The sequence below is a fragment of the Neopelma chrysocephalum genome, unplaced genomic scaffold, assembly GCF_003984885.1.
Source record: "Neopelma chrysocephalum unplaced genomic scaffold, ASM398488v2 Primary Assembly neopelma1_97429, whole genome shotgun sequence".
Taxonomy (NCBI): Eukaryota; Metazoa; Chordata; class Aves; order Passeriformes; family Pipridae; genus Neopelma; species Neopelma chrysocephalum.
In genome coordinates this window covers 133-19,647 of record NW_020926070.1, presented here as the reverse complement: position 1 = coordinate 19,647, position 19,515 = coordinate 133, and the positions used below count along the sequence as shown (strand labels likewise).

Sequence of the window (19,515 nt, the reverse complement as noted above, 5' to 3'; positions counted from 1 at the left end):
CCCTGTACCCCCTGGGTTCATGAACCCACACCCTGCACCCCTGGGACCTCTCCCAGTGGCCCCTGTATCCCCACTGTGCACTCCTGCGTCCCTGTACCCCCACCCTGCACCCCCAGGATGCCCCACTGTACCCCCTCTACCCCCACCCCGCATCCCTGGCACCCCTCCCAGTATCTTCCACACCTTTAACCAGGACTGCAGCCCAGGGAGCCCCTGGTGTGCTCCCACCTTTGTGGTCCCCCCTGGCCCTCACCTGCCAGTGATGGGACTCGGGGTGCTGATGGGTTACATGAACCCCACTTCCTGTGCTGTGACAGAGAAACGTGGTCCAAGAGCTTCTCCCATTTCCCTGTCTAGGCCACAGCGCTTGCAGGGAGCAGCCCCCTGAGCTACCCTTCCCTGTGGCCCATGATGTACAAAAATGGCTTTGAAGCCCAAAATTGCTCCATGTCTCAAGGGGCACCTGGGCTGTAACCCCAGGTCCTGCACCCCAGCTCTCCCAGCTGCCTGCCACAGCTCAGTTTCCCTGAGAAGTACTTTTCCTGGAGATTTCACACAGCTTCAGCCCAGGGTGAGGCTGCAAATCCTTCAGGATTCTGCTGCTCCAACTGAGGCAAGCAATGAAGGACAAATTAAAACCTGTGCTGCTCCCACTGTGACAGAGGTACCCTTGTGCTATGGCAACTCTGTGACTGGAGCAGCCAAAAAAAATTGTTCCTGAGCTTGTTCCACGACCATCTTCCCAGGGCAGCCCTGAATGCTGGGATGTTGGTGACAGGCAAGTGCCGGTCTCACCTCCTTTTGCGCTCCTGCGCTCAGAGTCATGGAATGTCCTTGGATATTAAACACCCATCATTTCCTTGTTTGGGAGAACTGTACAAACTGCATCTGTGTGTTCCATGTGCACAGGTTTCACAGCAAATCCCCCAGTCCACGGTCCACTTTGGCTCGGAGGGCAGCTCATCCCCAGGCCACGGGACACACACCACTGCCGAGCTCTCGGAGCTGGTGCGGCTCCTCTCCTGGCAAACCTGTTTCCCAGGCACTGCCCGTCCTGCCGAGCGTCTGCCAGCAGCACTTGTGGTGAGAAACCATTAGACAAGATCCAAACAGAGGGAAAAAAATGAAGGAAGAAGTGTGGAAGAAACAGGTGGGGACTGACTGCGGCGGTGCCAGCTGGTGAGCGCTGTGGTGGGGCAGGACGAGGTGAACCGCACGGGTTCTCCTTCTCCCAGCTCACGCAGGGCTCTGCTTGAGGCACTTTCTCCTGCAAGAAGGGAGGGCTCCCAGCCCTTCCTGGGAAGGGGAGCCCCTCCTCTGCGTTTTCACCTGTTCCTTCAGGCGAGACAAGCGCAGCCAAAGCCACGGCGGGGAAACCCGGGGAAATCCTTTCCGCTGACTCAGGCGGGAGGAAAAGGTTTTCCTGCTATTAAAAGGGAAAGTGTTGGTGAACATCCACCCCCCTGGCTGCGGCTCAGGATCAGGGAGCCAGGAGCCAGAGCTGCACAACTGAGCCCCACCAGCCTCCAGTGCCTGGTGGGCAAGGGGCAAATCCATTCTCGCCCAGTACCGATGCCAGCACCCAAGTGGGTATGCCTGAGGTCAGGGAGCAGCCTCGGTCGGCTTGAAACCTTTCCAACCCCACAAAGTGTGCCCAACCACACGTTAAGCCCAAATATTTATTGTTTTGAAATTAAACACATCCACAGGTTGTTTGTGGTGGCTCCTTCCCTGCTGCAATTTGGGAGTGCAGCCCTCTGCCCCCCCTTCCCCGTTCACACCAGCACTGCAGAGCCTTTCTCTCTTCCCAAAGCACAATCTTGGATGGTTTTGGTGGGTCCTCAGTTTGCAGCAGGCCATTGCATGGGGTCCTCAGCACCATTAGCCACACGGGTATGATTATCTTCCTCTTAAACTCTTCATTTCTGTTTCCAAAATAAACAGCTTCAGTCACTTCCAGCCACCCAGATCAACTTCTTTTCAGCCTGTGGCAAAGCAAGTCCAAAGGGCCTCCTGGCACTAAGGGAGCTCAGCTGTCGGGTGCCCCTGTTCTCGCCAAATCACTTCGCTGGTGATTCCCTCGGGGCTGCAGCTGAAAAATAGCATTAAATCCCATCCAGTTCAGACTCTCTATGGCACGGTGGGGGCTGGCTGGCAGGGAAAGGCCAAGAGCTGGAGCCTCTTGCTCAGCCCAAGTGCAGAGGTTTGGATTATGGATTGCTTTTTCCCATTGTTTCTGGTGGCCATTCCCGAGCGCTGCGGCTGCTCCACAAACACAGACACACCCAGCACCGCTGGCCGGGTAACAGGGCAGGAGCAAGAAAGGTTGCAAAAGCGGTGTTTCCCAGGTGTTTCCCAGGACGGGGAAGTCCCTGGAGCAGCATCATCGTCCCTGTTGCTGCTTCTACCCCCAGAGAGTGACTGCAGTGCCGAGCTCAGCTCAGTGCCAGCAGCTGAGGGGGAAGGATCGAGTTGCAAGCCAGGGCTGGGTGATCCCGGCTCTCCCGGGATCTGAAGGTCACCTCGGACCCGGCCATTGCTGCTGAGGGAGAAAAGGGGTCTGTTCCCACCTGCTGGTGTCACAAGGTTCACTCGAGATGCCTCTGCCCACCTCTGGGAAGGTGAGGGGCAGTGGGTGGGGAGGGCGTGAGCATTGCTGAGCAGGAGGGTGCAAGGGGGCAAAAGCAAGATGGCTTCAAGTGCACAAAGCAGAGGACATCGGGTGAGAAAAATACCTGTTGGAAAAGGGACTCGCTTTTGCTAACCCTGAAAAAAATAGTGGCCAGAAATTGTTATTCCTGAGTGCAGGGAAGCAGAAACATCCCAATAATCCAGTCTGAGCCGCAAAGCTGAGGGCAGGCAGTCAGTCAGTGGCAATGAAGAAGGTGCACATTCTTCCTCGTGGACACCACCCATAAGCAAAGAGGCAGCACCAAACCACCCTCGGACCCGACCCCGTGGCGCCGGGTGCCCCGATGCTGCCAGTGGGGTGGGCGGGATGGGCTCTGGGCCTTGGTGCTGCACCAGGGCCCTGGTGCCGGCGCTGTGCCCAGTGCCGTCCCCCCCCCCCCCACAACAAAAGCCGCTTTGTGCGGGGCCAGCCGGGCACATCCCCAACCTCCTCCCCATACCATGGCCCCCCTCTCCCCCCCTGTTGCCTTTCCTCTCACAGGCCAAGGTAGAAGGCAGGGCTGCACCAGGACAAGGTACAACCCTAGCAATCCTCTCACCTCCTCATCCTCTCACCACCACGTCCTTCATCCCCAGCTCCTTCATCTTCGCCACAGCTTCCCAGTGGGTCCTGTCCCCCTCAGACCTCTCATCCCACCAGGACTGACCCTTCCCTGGTGTGGGCACAGGGCAGCCCAGGCTCTCCGGTGAGGTTGAGTCCCCTGTCCCACCTACCCCAAGAAGTACATCACCCTGGCAGATCTCCCAGCCCTTTTATTCACTCAGCAGCCAGCAGCCCTCATATCCAGTCGGCACGAGAACCACTGCTCAGGCAGCTGTGAAACTGCAGCACTCCACAGGGTGAGCGATGTGGTTGGGGCTGTTTGATTCTCCGTGCCATTTCCAGTCCTAAAATAACCCCTGGAGGCACAAACCTCCTTGCAGAGGGGCTTCTGAATCACAGCCTTCGGTGAAAAGATCCTCTCCGTTACCATGAGGTCCAAGAGGTTGAGAAATCCCCTCCTGATCATATCCCCACTCCCCCCCCCTCCCCAAAAAGCCCCCAAGCAGTTAGAGCAGAAATTCAATGAGCAGCCAACACAAGCTGGGCAGAAGAGTCCATGTGCAGGACGTAAAGCCTTGCTTCTTGCAGCTGCGGGGCAGGTCCTGAGACTCCTTTCGCCAGGTCCCTTGGCTCCTGCCTCGCATCCGCAAGAGCCCCCAGGGTGGCCATAGCGAACCAGGCAGCGACCAAATTCCAAAGAAAAGGACCCCAGCTGAGGGTCACGGCCTCCAGGCCCTGGGGTGAGCAGCAAAGCCGCTTCCCAGGGGATAGTTCCAACTGCCAGCCCCAGGACCACTGAGGATCGCCCCGCCTGGGGATCCCCACTCCCTCCGGGGTACACCGTGGCCCGCGCCTCAGTTTCCCCACAGGGAGTGGCACCAAAAGCACGGGGGGGCCAGGGGCTAATGACACGGTCCCTCCCATCCACCTCCCCTCCTTTGCTGTCAGCTGCCCCCCACTGTGCCCCAGCGGCACCCCCAGACCCCCCGCCCCTCGCACGCCTTCACGGGCTCTCGGCCGGGCTGGGGGCCAAGCCGGTGCCCGGGCCGGGCTTGGCGAGCTGCCGCAGGTCCCGCGCAGACCTCACGGCCCACTGGGCCAGCTCCCGCAGCACCCCCAGGCCCCGCAGCTTCTGCTCGAAGATGCCCTGAGGCCGGGGGGGCGGCCCGTCCTCCTCGTCGCTCGGGGGCCCGCGGCTCTCCAGCTGCAGCAGCTCTTCGAGGTGGTAGGCAAAGGCCGAGACCTGGAGCAGCACGGCCGCCAGCGCCTGGCCCAGGGCAGTGTCGGCCTCACCCAGCTGCTCCTGCTGCTCCTCCAGCATCTGCGCCAGCAGCCCGCGGAAGGCCCTGTACGCCGCCAGGTTCTCCAGCAGCCGCTGGGTCCCCGTCTGCTCGTCCCAGCGCTCCACCGCCGCCAGCGGCACCCCCTCCACCGCCGCCACGCTGACCGAGGCGTCCAGGCCCTGCCGCTCCACCTGCGGGGCGAGACCCACCGGGGATCAGCGGTGGTGGGAGCAATTTGGGGGGTACCCCCTGCCCCGAGCCATGCCAGTGCTGCTCCAGAGGGCCCAGTCCCAGAGGAGTTTGTGGCAGTGCGAGGCCAGGTGCCCGAGGTTCGCCCAGGCATCGGCAGGCACAGAAACCGGCAGTGCTTCATCCCCCATCCCTGCCACGGGACAGGTTCCTCGCGCCCCACACAGCTGCCAGGAGCCCCCCAGACCCCACCAGCACTCCCAGCCCTGCAGCAGCCAGAAGGAGCAGGGCAGACTCACATAGGCGTCCAGGAGGTCGACGACGTCCGAGCGCATCTTCCCGGCCAGGCGGATGCCGCGGGCGCACAGGTCGCGGCGCCGGAGGGCGGCCGAGGGACTGTCTGCTCCCGCCATGGTCCGGGCAGCTGTTGCGGCCACCAGGCTCAGGGCACAGCGCCCGCCTGGCCCAGGCAGGACAATCCCTTGCTGAGCTGGTGCATTCCAGCCGGGAGCTCCGCTCACACGTCCGCTGGCCCGGCTCTCCCCCTCTTCCGTGCCTGGGGCCTGGCACCACGCTGCAAATTCCCGCCTCTGGGATCAACAGCGACAGATTATTCCCCCGATTCCCCCACGCATCGCTACTCCAAGTGCTTTGCCCAGAACCGTCTCGCCCGGCAGCAACAGGCTCCCAGCCCCGGCTGACCCACTCCTCCCTCCCAGCCACACAGTGGGATTAGCGGCACGTTAATCCCTCTGGCTCATGCCAGAGAGCGGGAAACCACTGCCGGGAAGAGGCGAGCAAAGCCCGGACATTGCTCAACACCTCAGCCCGGGCAGGCGGCGGGGGCTGAGCAGGGCCAGGAGTGGAGGCTCAAGGGGACCCCCCCCAGGCTGGAGATCCAGCACCAGCCAAAAACTGAGCTGCAACCCAAACCCTGGCAGAAGGATCTGTCCCAGCCACCTCCAGTCCTCTTACTGCCCCACAGCCATGGGACTGGTCCCCCAGGTTTAACCCCCCTTTCCCAGAGGGGGAAAGGTTTAACCCCCTTTTCCCAGAGACACCTTCCCCAAAGAGGGGCTGCGGGACAGGACGTGGTCTCTGCTCAAGCCCTCAAAATGCAGGACTCGGTCACTGTTTCTCAGCCCTAAATGTGGCCACATAGGCCAGCAGGACTCAGTCTCCATTTCTCACCTTCAGTACTGGTCACTCCACAGGACTCGGTCTCTGCCTTAAAGCCCCCAAAGTGCAGGAGTTGGTCTCTCTCTGTGAGCCCAAGCACCAGCTGAGTGACCCTGGTTTCAGGGCCCCAAAACACAGGACTTAGTCACTGGTTTTTGAGGCCCTAAAATGCATCACTTGGTCTCTCTTTGTGAGCCCAAAGACATGGGACTTGCTCTGCCTCAAGCCTTGAAAGCAGGATTTAATGGCTGTTTCTAAGCCCCAAAATTGGCCATGTACGAGCCTGGTTTCAGGACTGCAAAATGAAGCATTTAGTCTCCGTTTTTAAGCTCTGAACCCCATTTTGAGCACCCCAAACATAGCCCTGAGTCTTTCTTTGGGAGCCCAAAAACTGATCAAATGGGTCTGGTTCTGAGCCCCCAAAACTGGCCCAGAGTCATGACTCAAACCCAGCTGGCAGCTGGCCACCAGCAGCCACTCACTCACCCCCCCAGTTGGATGGGGAAGAGCCGCCCCAGGGCAACACCAGCCAGCCCACAGATGAGCTGCATGCACCAAGACAAAAACAGCCCACTGGGTTGGGTTGGTTTTTCCTCAGTATGTTTATTTTGGTTACGTATTACCCAGATTAAGAGGGGAAAAAAAACCCAAGAGTTGAAAAGCAGCTTCCCACAAGTACCACAGTGTGCCTGGTCAGGGGGACCCATACCCCCAGCACCCTCTTTGTCACCCCCTGGCTACTGCAGAAAGTGCTGCTGAGCTTTGGGAGCCCCCGGCCCCAGCAGCCCTTGACCTCCAAAGTGCTGCCCGTGTCGGTCACAGCCCCAAGAGTGGTCGAAGGGCCCTGTGTCCCCTCCAACCCCTCCCCCGGAAGGAGAAAAAAAAAATAAATACAGGGGAAAAAAAAATACAAAAAAGTTTATTGCAAACTACTACAATAATTTATTGAAGCAAACTGCATGCGAGTGAAGGAGAGACATCGAGGGGAGGAGGAGCTGCAGGAGGGCTGTGTCAGTTTTAGGGCTTCAAAGGGGCGTGGGAAGGGAGCTACACATCTCTCCTGCGTCAGGGGCGAGCAGGCTGTGGTTAGAGGACAGACAGACACCTGGCCACGGCCAGAAAAAGAAAAGGGAGAGCTACGAGAGGTGTCATGGAAGGACGAGGCGGGGAGCGGCAGGATCAGAGGTGTCCCAACCAGGAAGCAAAGGAGATGTTTGATTTTGCATCCCAGAAATGTGGCTGGTGGCAAAGTCTGCTCCGCTCGGGGCGGCTGCAGGACCAGGCCACCTCCCTCAGCTCCCAGCCAGGTGCCAAGCACTGAGTCAGAGGCGAGCAAGCCTTTGACCCAAAGGCATTTTAGTGCCATCCCTTGACCAGTAATCCCCGGGCTCTCCACTTAGTGTTCTGTGCAAGGCTCTGCCCACCCCGCACCTCCCACAGGCACAGGGGCTGGCAGAGAAGCAGCTCCAGCTGGAAATCACAGTAATGTGATCCAAGCGAGAAACTGGATCATCCCAACTGAAGAAACTGGTTTAGTTTAAACACCACTGCACTGCAGACCTGCCTGCACCATCCCAGAGGACCCACCACCAGGTGTGCTGGGCCCTCACCCCATGGCAGGCCTGGGAGCCAGGCTGCTGCCACGGTGAGCACGTGGGATGCCCACGCCCAGGGCACAGGACACCCAGCTGCTCCGCCACGATCCGCCCCAACACCAGAAGTGTTTCGACTTGCTCTGACAAAGGTATCCGTGTGAGGAGGGAAGGGAGGGGCCAAACCGGGACAAACGGCCCAATAAAAGCCACCGTGTTTGGGCCACAGCTGGATTTCCAGGCAGCACAGGGGACAGAGTGGGTGTTCAGAGTCAGTTTCCTGTTAAGTTTCCAATTAAATTCCATGTTTTATTGCGGTTTTCTAGACCCCAGGTACCCGGTTTTGCCAAGCTGCTGTGTGCTACAGACTAACTCAGCTGATCTTGTGCTCGGACAAGACGCTTCAGCTCTGCTCCCAATCACAGAAACCCAACCAAAAAAAAAACCAAGCAAACAAACAAAAAGCCAGGTTATTCTTCACCTCTTCCAAAACCACTACGAATTCAAGGCCACTGAATCTCCACACAAAGTCTCAGAGAAGAGCAAAAAAAAAATCCAAGTCTCCATAGCAGACACCTCTTATCCTATGTAAACTTTTCGAAGGGCTCAGAGCTGCCCTAACTACACCAGCAGGCAACACCTGGCCTGCCACATTTCAGGGACAGCAGGGGTGTCTGTGCAGAAGAGAGAACCTTTGAGAACACGGCTACACAACACCCTCCCCCACAATGGGGGCAGAGAGAGAAGCTGACAGCCCCTTAGTCCCACGTCAATCTATTGCCTTGGATAAACAAGCCTGAGAAAACCATATCCAGTCCCTGCTCCTGTGCCTTTGTCTAGATCTGGAAAGGAGAGGCAGAGTCGGATGAGGAGCACCACATCCCCCCAGCAGCAAGCAGCTCATGACTGTCCCAGGTCACAAGAACAAGTTCCTGGCCAACAACAGCCTTCCCTGAAAGGCTGCAGAGCATTTAATGCAAGGAGCTCACCCGGAGCTGGGAGGGAGGGAGACGACAGCCAGCTGTTCCATCACTCACCTCATCCTCCTGCTAACACGCTGCTGCAGAGACTCCCACTGCACACAGGGCTCTTCTCCAGGGGCTCTCCCTCCTCTACTCTGGAAAAGCTGCGAGACACATCTGACTCCAGAGCGCTGCCTTCCCCTCGGCTCTCCCAGCCGCTGTTACGATGGCACACCGTGCTCCCTGCACCGGAGCCTACTGGGAAACAGCCTGAACCCCTTCCACGCCCGCCCCCTAAGAACAGAACTAAAAAATACCGACCCTTTTTTAATCAATAAATAAGGAATCTCGTTACCACAACACAAAAACGAAGCATGTTCAAAGTGCAAATTACTGTCGTCAAACTGGGATGCTCCTCCTTGCCTCTCCCACGCAGGGCTCCTGTAGCCCCCGGGCCTCTCCGAGCAAACATGATCTATGAGCCAGGGCGTTCCCTCCACTTCCTGCCAGGGCTGGAGCAGGGGAGCGCGGTGGGAGCGGGACGTGCTCTGCTTCACAGCTCACCCTGCCGAGGGGCTAAAGTGCCAAACTCCCAGCCCCGGGAGGAAGGAGGACACTGCAAGGACCAGAGTGCAGCGGTGCATAGAAGTTGGGACCAGGGGCAGAGGGAGTCCTAAGAAACTTCTCCAGAGCACGTCCAACGCTTTTTTTTTTTTTTTTTTAGTTTGCCAGTGGGGCCACGTCAAGGAGCCAGAAAGGCATCTGCTTTGGGGTAGAGCGAAGGGTTTCGGCAGTGCCCCCTCCCTTGGAGAAATCCGTCGCTCAATCCAACTTGCTCTGGTAATGGCAGCACGTGCCCCTTTCCACAAAGGGGCCGTGGGAGAGAGAGAAGTGGTTGGGAGAAAGAGGATGTGCTGTGATCCGCGCTGGAGGGGAGCAGACCCTTCAGTTATTTACTAGTATTGTAAGTTTTGTTTAACTTTCCTCTCTTTCAGTAAGTGCCTCCTCTTTTTTTTCTTTTTTTTTTTTTCCTTTTAAATACAGAGTCCCAACTGTCCCAGCACCCAGGTGCTCCCCCTGCCACTAGGGTCCAGTGGAGTCTGAATCTTCGATGAGCACCTCCGTGCTGGCTCCCAGGATCTCCGTGTTCATGACCAGCCCCTCTGGGTTCGCGCTGCTGCCGCTGCCCACGAAGAGTTTGCCATCGGCCACCAGGCTCACGCGCTCTGCCCCGCCGCAGTAGGGCTTTGGCATCCCCTCGGGGCTCAGCAGCAGGCAATCTGCTGGGGGGGCACTGCCCAGGGGGTCCGGGAGCAGCGGGAGGCCCTGGCCGTCGGTGGGCGGCGCGATGGCCTCGGGATTGGTGCCCAGGATGTCGGTGCTGGTGATCAGGGCACCCGCGTTGGCAGCCAGCGCTTCGGCTATGAGCACTTCGGGGTGGCTCTTGGCTTTGTGGGCCACGACGCTGTCCTTCTTCTCGAACTTCTTGCCGCAAATATTGCAGGAGAACTGGTAGAAGGAGTCGGCGTCGTGCTTCTTCATGTGCCAGTTGAGGGACGCCTTCTGCCGGCAGGTGAACCCACAGATCTCACACCTGGGAGCGGAGAAGGGGGAGGTCACGACAAAGGGACATCCCCACACACTCGTGGGGACAGCAGCAGCAAGGAGGCAGCCCAGGGAAACAAGCAGGGGTTCACTAATGTCACTGCAGCTCCAGCTACGGCTTTATTTGCTGAGGGCTTATGATCCCAGATCTGCCCCAGATCTGGGGGCAAGGGGCAGCTCAACAGCATGTATGTTTAGAGAGCTGGGACACCAGCCCTGACTTCAGAGCTGCCCCTGCTCTGGGTGCAGCCCCAGAAGGGGTGTGTCGGGGGTCCCTCGGGGCAGGAGGGCGAGGCACAGGCAGAGGGTACTCACTGCAAGGGCTTCTCGCCCGTGTGGATCATCCTGTGCACCGCCAGGTTGTGGGAGCTCTTGAACGCCCGAGCGCAGTACTCGCAGATGTAATCCCTTTGATCTGAAAGGAAACAGCAGTTGCAGCACTGCCCTCCCACAGACCTGCTCCCTTTCCCAGCTCCCACGTGGTGCAGGTGAAGCTGCCCGAGAAGGAGCAGAATTAGGAGTTCTGGGAGGCCAGCAGGCACAGCCAAGGAGGAGCCCCACAACACAGCGCAGCAGCTGATCTGGAGAGGCCAGCCATGATTAAGACTCTTCTAAGAGCTACTTATCCACTCTGACCAACACTGAAGGACTGGCAAATTAGGATAAAGCAGATTTTATCTGTAGAGTCTTTATATGCAGATGTTTATTCCTCTACAGAACCCCTGAGTGATACTTGCCAGGGGGAGAATTAAAAACCTCTACAGTCTTATTTCTTTCACTTCCTCAAAGATGATAATCCAGAAAACAATAATACCCTGCTGCTCCTGCAAATCTATGCCACCTGACTTGGCTTCACTCTCCCCAGAAATCCTAGAGGCTTTTCCTTTTTCCCCCCCTCTCTGTTCACTGACCTGAGGAGGCGTTTGTACTCATCTCCCACCACCCTGTACCTGTGTGATGTTTGGCATGTCGCAGGAGCTGCTTCTGGAGCCGGAAGAGCCGACCACAGGAGGGGTGAGGACACACATATTTCTTCTTCAGCAAGTGCTGGTACTTTATGTGATGCTGAAAAGGAAGAGTCAAAGTTTGCAGAGTCTCTGAGAGAAGAGCTGAGACACAGCCATCCCAGAGGGCCCCTCAGCAAAAGAAGACACAGCGTCAAGGAGGAGTGTCAGTGCAGTGGAGGCTTCGTTGCCTGTTCCCAACAGCCCTTCCCTGCCCTCCCATGTGCCATTCAGGACGGGAAAAGCTCCACCAACCTGCAGGTATCGCGGGTGAGCCAGGACCGTGCCGCATCCTTCCATCTCGCAGCGCACGTACTGGATCGGGGGCTTCTTCCTGGGGAGTCGGCAAGGAAAGGAGTAGAGTGGTTGGCTGCTTCTGTGATTAGGTGATTCTACAGACAAAGACTCTCTACATATTCGATACAGAGTCACATGAACTACAGAATTCTGTTTCTGTGAGGGGCAGAGATTGGCTGATGCCTCTGATGCCACAGCAGCAGCACAACAAAGCACAGCTCAGTGAAATGAGAGCCAAGAATTACTGCTCCAATTCTGTCAGGGCTGTGACAGAGCCTCTGTCCTGCCACTTACTTGAGGGCTCTCCCTAGAGCTGGGAAAACCCCAGGAGACCCAGATTTCCCAGAACCTTATTGCTGGGCAATGCCAGGGTAGGGGTCAACTGAGAAGTGGGGAGGGGTCTGGTTCAGCTGGAAGAAATCAAACCCACATCTACAGGGGGAAGGAAAAAGGGGGAGGGAAGACAAGGCATGCTATTTTTGGGTTTTATTCTCTTCAAGGCAGATTTCTGGACTGTGCAAGACAATCCCCATCTGTGTGCAGGACACAAGGGAAGCAAGTCTGCAGAACAGAATTGGGTGGAGAGGATCACTTACCTTCTCTTGGGCAGTCTTGGGCTCTTGTCATCTTTTCTCCTCCTTCCCCTCCTGTAACAGGGATACAGAAACAGAACTGAGAGAAGGTTCCTTACATTAGCAGTGGGCAGAAACTTTGAAGTTTATGCTGCATTGCCTCACTAACTGCAAGATCTAGAAAAAAAAATTGAGTGCAAGTTGGAAACAGATTCAGAGGAAGGAGAATTCTAGAGAAATAAATGGTTCACGTGGTTTGCTCTCTCAACCCTTCCCGTTTCCTAATGCATTTCCTAATGTATTTCTCATAAACATGTAATGGTGCCAACATAGTCCAGAACCTGCAGTGCATCCTATTCCCTCTGCTCTGCTGGGGAACATTCCATACCATGGGAAAACACCGACCTGCATGATCAGGAAGAACGAGATTAATGATCCAGCAGCTATTTTACAGGCCTCTGACTTAGCTACAGCAGCTTATACACCTGTCAAGGCAAAAATCTAGACTCTGTCTGAGCAGACCTGTGCTTACATGTAAACTGCAGCCTCCTAAGCCACAGCTTGATCCCACTGCTGCAGAGGTACTTGGAGCAGATTGATGGAAGTATTTTCTAGACTCTACTGAGACATCTTTATTGATGGCAAGCCCATGCCAGGAACCTGCTGAACAGGCACTCAGCATTCAAGCCAAGCCCTCAGAAGAGGCACAGGTTTTATTGCACACAAAAGCAGTGTCTGATCCAAACAACAAAACCTCAAGGCACAAAAAGGAATCTCCAACAGACAGAAATGTTCTCAAAATACCAGCCTACTGACTCCTCTCTGCTGTGAAGCAGCAGCAGCTTAGGAACAGCAAGAGAAGCAGCACCAGAGGTGTGTGGCCCCACGAGACAGGTCAGCAGAGGGAGCCTTGGCTGTTCCAACCTCTCAGAGAGCAGCTGAGGTACAAAAGCAGCTCCTTTCTCTTTTTTTTCTCCCTCACATCATCTCAAAGAATGGCTTGGACACAGACACATAAAGCAATCTCCCTCCACTGACAGGAGGAAAGCTGCGACGCTGAGTCCCAGCGACAGCACACCCGAAGGTGTCGAGACTCTGGGGAGCAAAAGCTTCTAGGTTTACTCCTCCGAAGAGAGGGGGAACCTAAGTAGTTTTCCTGAGCTCTGGGACAGTCCCACATGTACAAAGAGGACACTTATCACACACACCTCCAAGGTATTCCTGTGTCTGCCCCACAACACATGGCAGGAACGCTGCCCTCTCACACTACATTTCTAACACTGATCCACTTCAGGCATCACAACAAAACCCCTTGTAAGGGTGCCCTGAAGAGTTTCCCGCTGTGTGGTTGCACCCACGGAGGCTGAATAACCACAGGATGAAGAAAAACCCCTCAACTTAAACTAAACCTTTGTCCCGACTCTGATTTTTCTAACACAGGCGAGATGTGAGGAAGCAGAACAAACAGTGCTGCCCCATCAGCTCTCAGGCCCAGAGGAGGAGGAGGAGGAGTGGGGGAACCAGCAACAAAACACTGCTGTACACTAGCAAGAATGCAAAATAAACAACACACACTGCCAGGTGTAACTGCAGAGTTTACTCACTTCCTTGGCGGTTCTTCATCTTCCTGAAACTCATTCTCTTCTTTCACTTCCACTTTAATCTCTTTCTGCCTTTCTTTTTCCTCCTTCCCCTTGTTAGCTTTTCTCCTTTGCTTTGGTGCTTCCCTACAAAGACACAAATACAACGTATTACTCCAATGCTCTTCCCGCTGCCTGCTTTCCACAAAGACTTAAGCAAAAATGGGATGGAAGCTCAGGCTTATTTCTCAAGTCCCACTTCTAAGCAGAAGCATGAACAAGGATTAAGGAAACACCTGGCAGACAGCAAGGCTCTAAAGGCTTTAGTCCCTGAGAGAAGAACAGTCTTGGTTATTCTACTATTTGGAACCATTCCCCCTGAGCAACCTGCTCAGGTGCTTTGGGGCATAGTAAGTTCATCCAGCTAAGAATGAACTTATTTTGGTCTAAACACCCAGTAAGTACAAAATCCAACATACTTCTCTAGGTGGGGCTTGTAGGTTTCATCTCTGGGATCATCTTTGAAGGGAACTTCTTCCTCACTGATGAGCATCTCCTCATCATCATCGCTGCTGGGAGGGAAGGAGAAGAGAGGACTTTGGCAGCACCAGCTTAACCACTACTGCAGAGTACCCGTGCACCAGCCCCCAGGATGGGAAAGACACTACTCCACAGCACTTCCTCATCCAGCATGACTGGGGAAAGCCTGCACCGACCATGATGGCAACCAAAACAGGCCAGGCAGAGCAGCGTCCTCTTCTGAGCCCACCCACCTACGGCACCTGCTACTACGGGAATAAAGGTGGAATGCCCACATCCAACCTCACTATCCATTCTTCCACAGTATCTCCTGAGCCCTGCAGCCCACACTGCAAATGCAAAGGCCCAGGGTGGAACGAGACAGAGCTGCTGCCTGTCCCACAGAACATTTCACAGGATCATTTGTTTTCAAACAACTCAGCCCCTGGTTTCGAGACACCGAATCGGAAGAAACACCGCAGAGTCAAGAGTGTCCTACCTGACTCCAGCTGGAGACTGATGCTCTTCTGTGACCTCTGAAAGGAAAAGTCACCATTAGGTTTCAGCGTGTGCTCGCTGCAGTGAGCTCATCTGTCTCACGACACCGCCGTCGCCATTCAGAGCCAGGAGTGCTGCTGGCAGAAGGCACCCGTGACCAAGCAGCACCGCGCCTGCACCAGCCACAGCCAGCTCCCTCCAGAGGCTCCCCATGTCTGCCTGGCCCCGAGCACTTGGTGCCACGTACCGTACTCCAGCTGGTCCGTGTTGGGCTCTGACTTGCAGACGAGCTGCAGGGAGCCGGTCTTGGATCTGGAGGCGCGGGAGTTCTCCGTGTCCCGCTGCCGGGCCACCGTGGCCGACCTGCTGCTGCGCCAGCTCCGGCTGGGCCGGGCTGTGCCCACGGGAGAGCCATGGCTGAGGACGCTGGAAACCTCCTCCTCTTCCTTCTCTTCTTTGGGATCTGAAAGAGCCGTTGCAACCTCTTTCATAATAATAAAAGAAGCCCAAACCCCACCATGAAATCACGCTCCTCGCTCACGCGCAAACCCGCTCGCGCCTCTCGCAGACATGGAGGCCGGGTCCCCAGGCCCCCACTTCAAACTCTCTAAGTAAAACCAACTAAAACTCTTCAAGTAAAGGCAGCAGGAGTGTTTAAAACTGTTTACTAATATTTGAAAGCAGTTTGTTTTTCCCTCGGATAAAGGCCTGCAAAGATGATGATTCGCTGGCTCTGAGCTCTACAAAAGAGATGCTTGTAAACCTCAGCAAGTGCTTTATGAAAGGCCAGCTTCCTGTGAAAGGTCATGCTTGGAGAATCCCCCAAACACGGAATTGTACACCTGGTAATGGCCCTGAGGAATCTGAGCTGGATGTTTCTGGTCCTGTGCAGAGCAAAAAGCATCACAGATGCTGTTACCCTGAGGGCTTTGCACTCCTTTTTAGCTCGTACAGGTGGTTCCCTTTTTAGCTGATGGCTGGTCTCCAAATATGTTTTGGCAAGATAACAGAACTGCCTGAAATGTCTATGTGAGCAAGTTAATCCCTTAAAAAGTAAAATTCCCAAGTACAGTTCACTTGATCTCAGTTTTTGGTGCTTGCTGTGACGTTGGGCCCTTACGAATTCAAATGCCTTTTGAAACGTCACAAATCATCACAAACTGGTTTGGGTTAGAAGGGACCTTAAAGCTCATCTCATTCCGCCCCCCGCCACGAGCAGGGACACCTCCCACTATCCCAGATTGCTCCAAGCCCCATCCAACATGGCCTTGAACACTCCCAGGGATGGGGCAGCCACAGCTTCTCTGGGCAACCTGTGCCAGGGCCTCCCCAGTAAAAACTGCTCTCCAACCCTGTTCTCAGTCCTAATGGTGAAAACATCTCAGGTTTTACCCAAAGGCACTTGAAACCAGTTTCTCCTTCCTACTTCCTCTGCTTCAGCACCTCTGTCTAACAGATCCAGGGCACTTTTACATGCTGAGAATATCCAAGTGCCTCCAAACCCCCATTGTTGGGAGATACAGCAAATATTTTCTCTGCAGCAGAACTCGGGAGAGTGATAAAGAGCTAATAGTTGAAAACCCTTTTAATTCTAGACTCTCCCAACATGGTCACTGGTCCCCATCCAAGGGTCAGAGCTGCACCAGAAAACTTGTGTCTGTCAAGGGTTCAGCTGCAGGAGCAGCTGCCATCAGCACTCACCAAGGCTGTGCCCAAAATCTGAAATTGCAAAAGGGAAGTCCTACATTTGTAATAAGTTTTTTTTTCTCTTTCCCACACCTAAACTTCCTTTTCTCCTTCACAAAAGCAGATTTCTGATGAATCCAGCCTGCCCCTCAAAAGACAACGACGACAACAAAATAAACCAACAACCAAACCAAACTAAAGGGGGAAAAAACAACCCCCTGCCCAACACAAGTGCTCTACACGCAACTCTGTTTGTACCATGCCATGGAGAAGGATGTGAGCTCTGCTGGAATCAGCCCCCAGCTCACACTGTGCCAAACCTTTGGATTTGAGAAGGGACTTCCAAGGAGGTGACACTCGGTGCACATGGCACTGATCTCTTCTGTAAAGAAAAGCTTCATGTGGCCCTTTCCACTCAACACTCCCTCTGGAACAGCAACACAGCCCCTTGCCCCAACTCCTTGGAAGATTTCCTTCCAGCTCCTAAAGGTGGTTAAGGAACAGTAGAGGGAAAATCTCAGAAAAATATGGATGGAGTCAGAAGCTGGTTTGGGTGTAAGATTGGATTGGAGAAGCAGGTTCTGTTCAACTGCCAACAAAGAGTCACAGAGAATTTTCAGTCCAGTGATGGAAGGACATTAAGTGTATCCATCAACTCTGTATTCCAGTAATTACAACCATTCAGGCCTAACTAAAATCAAAATCTATTTCCATGAGAATACAGAGCGCTGTGGGAAGTCGAATGTGAATTGTACTACACAGTGAATCCATTTGTAAGCTGAGATTAAATGTTCTACTTATGCAACTAATATTTCTACAGACACACGTTGGGAAATCCTGCCACTCCATGACTAAGCAGATGACAGGGAATACTGTCAATGTCCAAGAAGCCTGGCTCTGTACAGAGGGAAAACTCGGGAACACAGTTCCACCGTCACAGCATCCTCGATACCATCGACAGCAGCCATCACCCCAAGCTTTCCTCACCAATACCAGCTGGTGATTCTCCTTCAAAACGTTATCCCAAACACCAGGCAACAACATCTGCTGAACAAATCCTGGCACAGCACGTTTTCCATTCGTCCCATGGCTACGCAGGACCTGTCACCAGGTGCACCCCCTTCGTCCTCCCTGCCAAGGCTCAGTTCTGGCTGAGCTCAGGCCAACTGAATATTCCAAAATGGAGTTAGTATTTGGTAGTAAAGGCTAACAGTGTAACACAAATAATCACCATGAGAAAACTATTCCATGTCAGAATTCATGCCAGGGAACACCAGCACGAAATTCCAAGCCTTCACCAAAACCGCTCAGCTCCTCATCCCAACTCCATCCAGGGTGAAAGGACAGATGGGATTTTGCCTTCCAGATTTACAGGGCACTCCTGGCTACTAAAAATCCCTGTTGTGCAAGGAAAGCTGCTGTTTGCTCACACCTAGTCAGGCTCCTGCTAAAGGCTAAGGGAGGGAGCAGGGGGGACTCTCCTCTCCTACTCCTGCACCATCTGCCCAAATTTTTTGCACATCTTCCCCGCACAAGGCGCTCCAAGGGCTCCATCCAGTGAGCAGCCAGGACACAGAAGTGCAGCTTCCTCACTTCTAAAGACTTAAAAAAAAAAACCAAAACAAACAAGCAACAACCCAAGCCCCGCCAAGGCAGATTTCCTCCGGCCCAGGAGCTGTCAGCACTTCTCCGCGCCAATTTCCACGCAAACGTTCCATCCTTTTGGCTGCAAAACCTAATGGGGGGGCGGGAAACAGCCCCAGAAATGTAACAAACTCCTTTTCCACTCTCACATTCAAGCATGGCTGAAAATCTCAGAGTCCAAGTTAAAGGCTAGTAGGTCCTGAGTGCGGAGAGCCCACAAACTCTGGAATTTCACCCCGACAATTGCCATTTCCTAACACATCCTAGGAAAGGGGAGTCAAAACCGGACTGTTCTGTTTTCTACCGCTACCACACAAACATTTCTGCTTAAGGGTACCCAAAACACCGAGCTTCACCATTATAACGTCAACACTACACACATATTAAGCTTGCCTACACGTTTCAGCAACTTTGCTTTAACAGCAGCCTCTGAGATGCAGCTGCCTGCAAACCAACCCTGACAGCTCCAGCAGGAAGGGGAATTCATTTGCACAGGTGTGTGACCTCCTTCCCTCACAGTTCCCGTCACAATCCTCTGGTGCCAGATCAAAACCAACACTTACACAAAGCCCTTTACTTGGAGCTGTTTCAGGAGTCATCAGCAAAGCCCACAAACTTTTTTTTTTGGTTTTGTTTTTCCAACAAGAAGCTGTTAAAGAGATGTGACAAAGTTCACAGTTTGCACTGGAAAACAAAAATTCTGCTCCAGGTCTCAGCTCCCCATAGCTGAGGCTTTTGTGTTCAGACCCCTTAAGCAACTGTCTCCCCAGATTCTGAAGAATTTTCTCCTTCACCCCTGAAGAAATGAGCATTAAAAAAATCCACGATCCACTGAAGTTAGAAAAGAACAAGTGTAAATAGCTGAATACTGTCATTTCCACACGACTCTGGAGGACCTACACCTGTACTCAGAACTGAAGAGAGCCCAGGATTTGCCTACTGCTTGGGACTGCTGTGCAACAAGAGCTATCAAACCACCAGGCACATCATCTGGCACCAAAACATTCTTTAAAAGGAAGATCCAAGAGATATTTGGCTAACTCGGGGGGACAAGACAGACATCTGGCTCTGGGAGAGTCCAGACTTCCCGGATGGAACAGACAGCAGGAGTGAGTAATTCAGCTCTTACCTTTACCAGCTGCTTTATCCGCACACCTGAAAAAAAACACAAAACCAAGTTTAAGAGCCAGATTCTGTGGCATGGGGGCAGAAACAAGGAACTGCACAACACGCAGATGAGCTCCCCAAATTCCCAGCGCCTCGCCCTCGGGTCGCTGCTTTCACTCCCTCATGCCAAGGTGGATTATTCCAGCCACAGGGAGCTGAGGGGAACTCCAGGAACATCCAGCAGCAAAGGGCCAAACTCCCTGCCCACCATAGTTACGCCCGATCCAGGGGGATTTTGTGCTTGGGACAGGGCAGAGCAGCTGCGCTCCCAAAGGCTCCACGCGTGCACGTGGCCGGGGTCCCGCACCACACCGAAGGTGCAGGGGGTGCAACATCTTCCCCCAGGAAGCTAGATCCCGCCGCCCCCCTCCCCGAGACGGACAGGGACAAACCGCGCTGGCTCCGCGGGGCCCCGGGACAGCGGCCGCGGCGCAGCCGGCGGCTCCCGGGACGCGGCACTTCCTGGGAAGGGACCGGCGGCGCCGGAACAAAGGGGCGGCGGC

The 19,515-nt window shown here is 54.7% G+C and overlaps 2 protein-coding genes across 4 annotated transcripts; both read right to left on the bottom strand.

Moving 5' to 3' along the window:
- Window positions 1-4,235: 4,235 nt before the first annotated feature.
- Window positions 4,236-6,137, bottom strand: CNTF (ciliary neurotrophic factor). 2 transcript variants are annotated; one of them, XM_027672592.1, is made up of 3 exons: window positions 5,899-6,137; window positions 5,007-5,297; window positions 4,236-4,709 (listed from the first exon to the last, which is right to left on the bottom strand). In XM_027672592.1, the coding sequence occupies exons 2-3, from the start codon at window positions 5,118-5,120 to the stop codon at window positions 4,239-4,241; spliced, it is 585 nt and encodes a 194-aa protein (XP_027528393.1). In that variant the 5' UTR covers window positions 5,121-5,297; window positions 5,899-6,137; the 3' UTR covers window positions 4,236-4,238. The 2 variants fall into 2 exon arrangements, with proteins under 2 accessions (XP_027528393.1, XP_027528392.1); XM_027672591.1 differs by lacking the exon at window positions 5,899-6,137 and having other exon boundaries at window positions 5,007-5,407.
- A 667-nt stretch (window positions 6,138-6,804) lies between these two features.
- On the bottom strand, window positions 6,805-19,275 carry ZFP91 (ZFP91 zinc finger protein). 2 transcript variants are annotated; one of them, XM_027672589.1, is made up of 10 exons: window positions 18,975-19,275; window positions 14,763-14,978; window positions 14,517-14,553; window positions 13,978-14,070; window positions 13,523-13,645; window positions 11,943-11,993; window positions 11,305-11,383; window positions 10,996-11,110; window positions 10,361-10,460; window positions 6,805-10,034 (listed from the first exon to the last, which is right to left on the bottom strand). In XM_027672589.1, the coding sequence occupies exons 1-10, from the start codon at window positions 19,045-19,047 to the stop codon at window positions 9,524-9,526; spliced, it is 1,398 nt and encodes a 465-aa protein (XP_027528390.1). In that variant the 5' UTR covers window positions 19,048-19,275; the 3' UTR covers window positions 6,805-9,523. The 2 variants fall into 2 exon arrangements, with proteins under 2 accessions (XP_027528390.1, XP_027528391.1); XM_027672590.1 differs by having other exon boundaries at window positions 13,978-14,067; window positions 18,975-19,272.
- Window positions 19,276-19,515: the final 240 nt, after the last annotated feature.

Coding starts and splice junctions, on each gene's coding strand:
- CNTF (XM_027672592.1), bottom strand. CDS start 5,120: ATGGCGGGAGCAGACAGTCCCTCGGCCGCCCTCCGGCGCCGCGACCTG. Junction 4,710..5,006: donor TCGACCTCCTGGACGCCTAT/GTGAGTCTGCCC, acceptor CTCGCCCCGCAG/GTGGAGCGGCAGGGCCTGGA.
- ZFP91 (XM_027672589.1), bottom strand. CDS start 19,047: ATGCCACAGAATCTGGCTCTTAAACTTGGTTTTGTGTTTTTTTTCAGG. Junction 14,554..14,762: donor CACGGACCAGCTGGAGTACG/GTACGTGGCACC, acceptor TTTTCCTTTCAG/AGGTCACAGAAGAGCATCAG. Junction 11,994..13,522: donor GATGAAGAACCGCCAAGGAA/GTGAGTAAACTC, acceptor TCCCTGTTACAG/GAGGGGAAGGAGGAGAAAAG.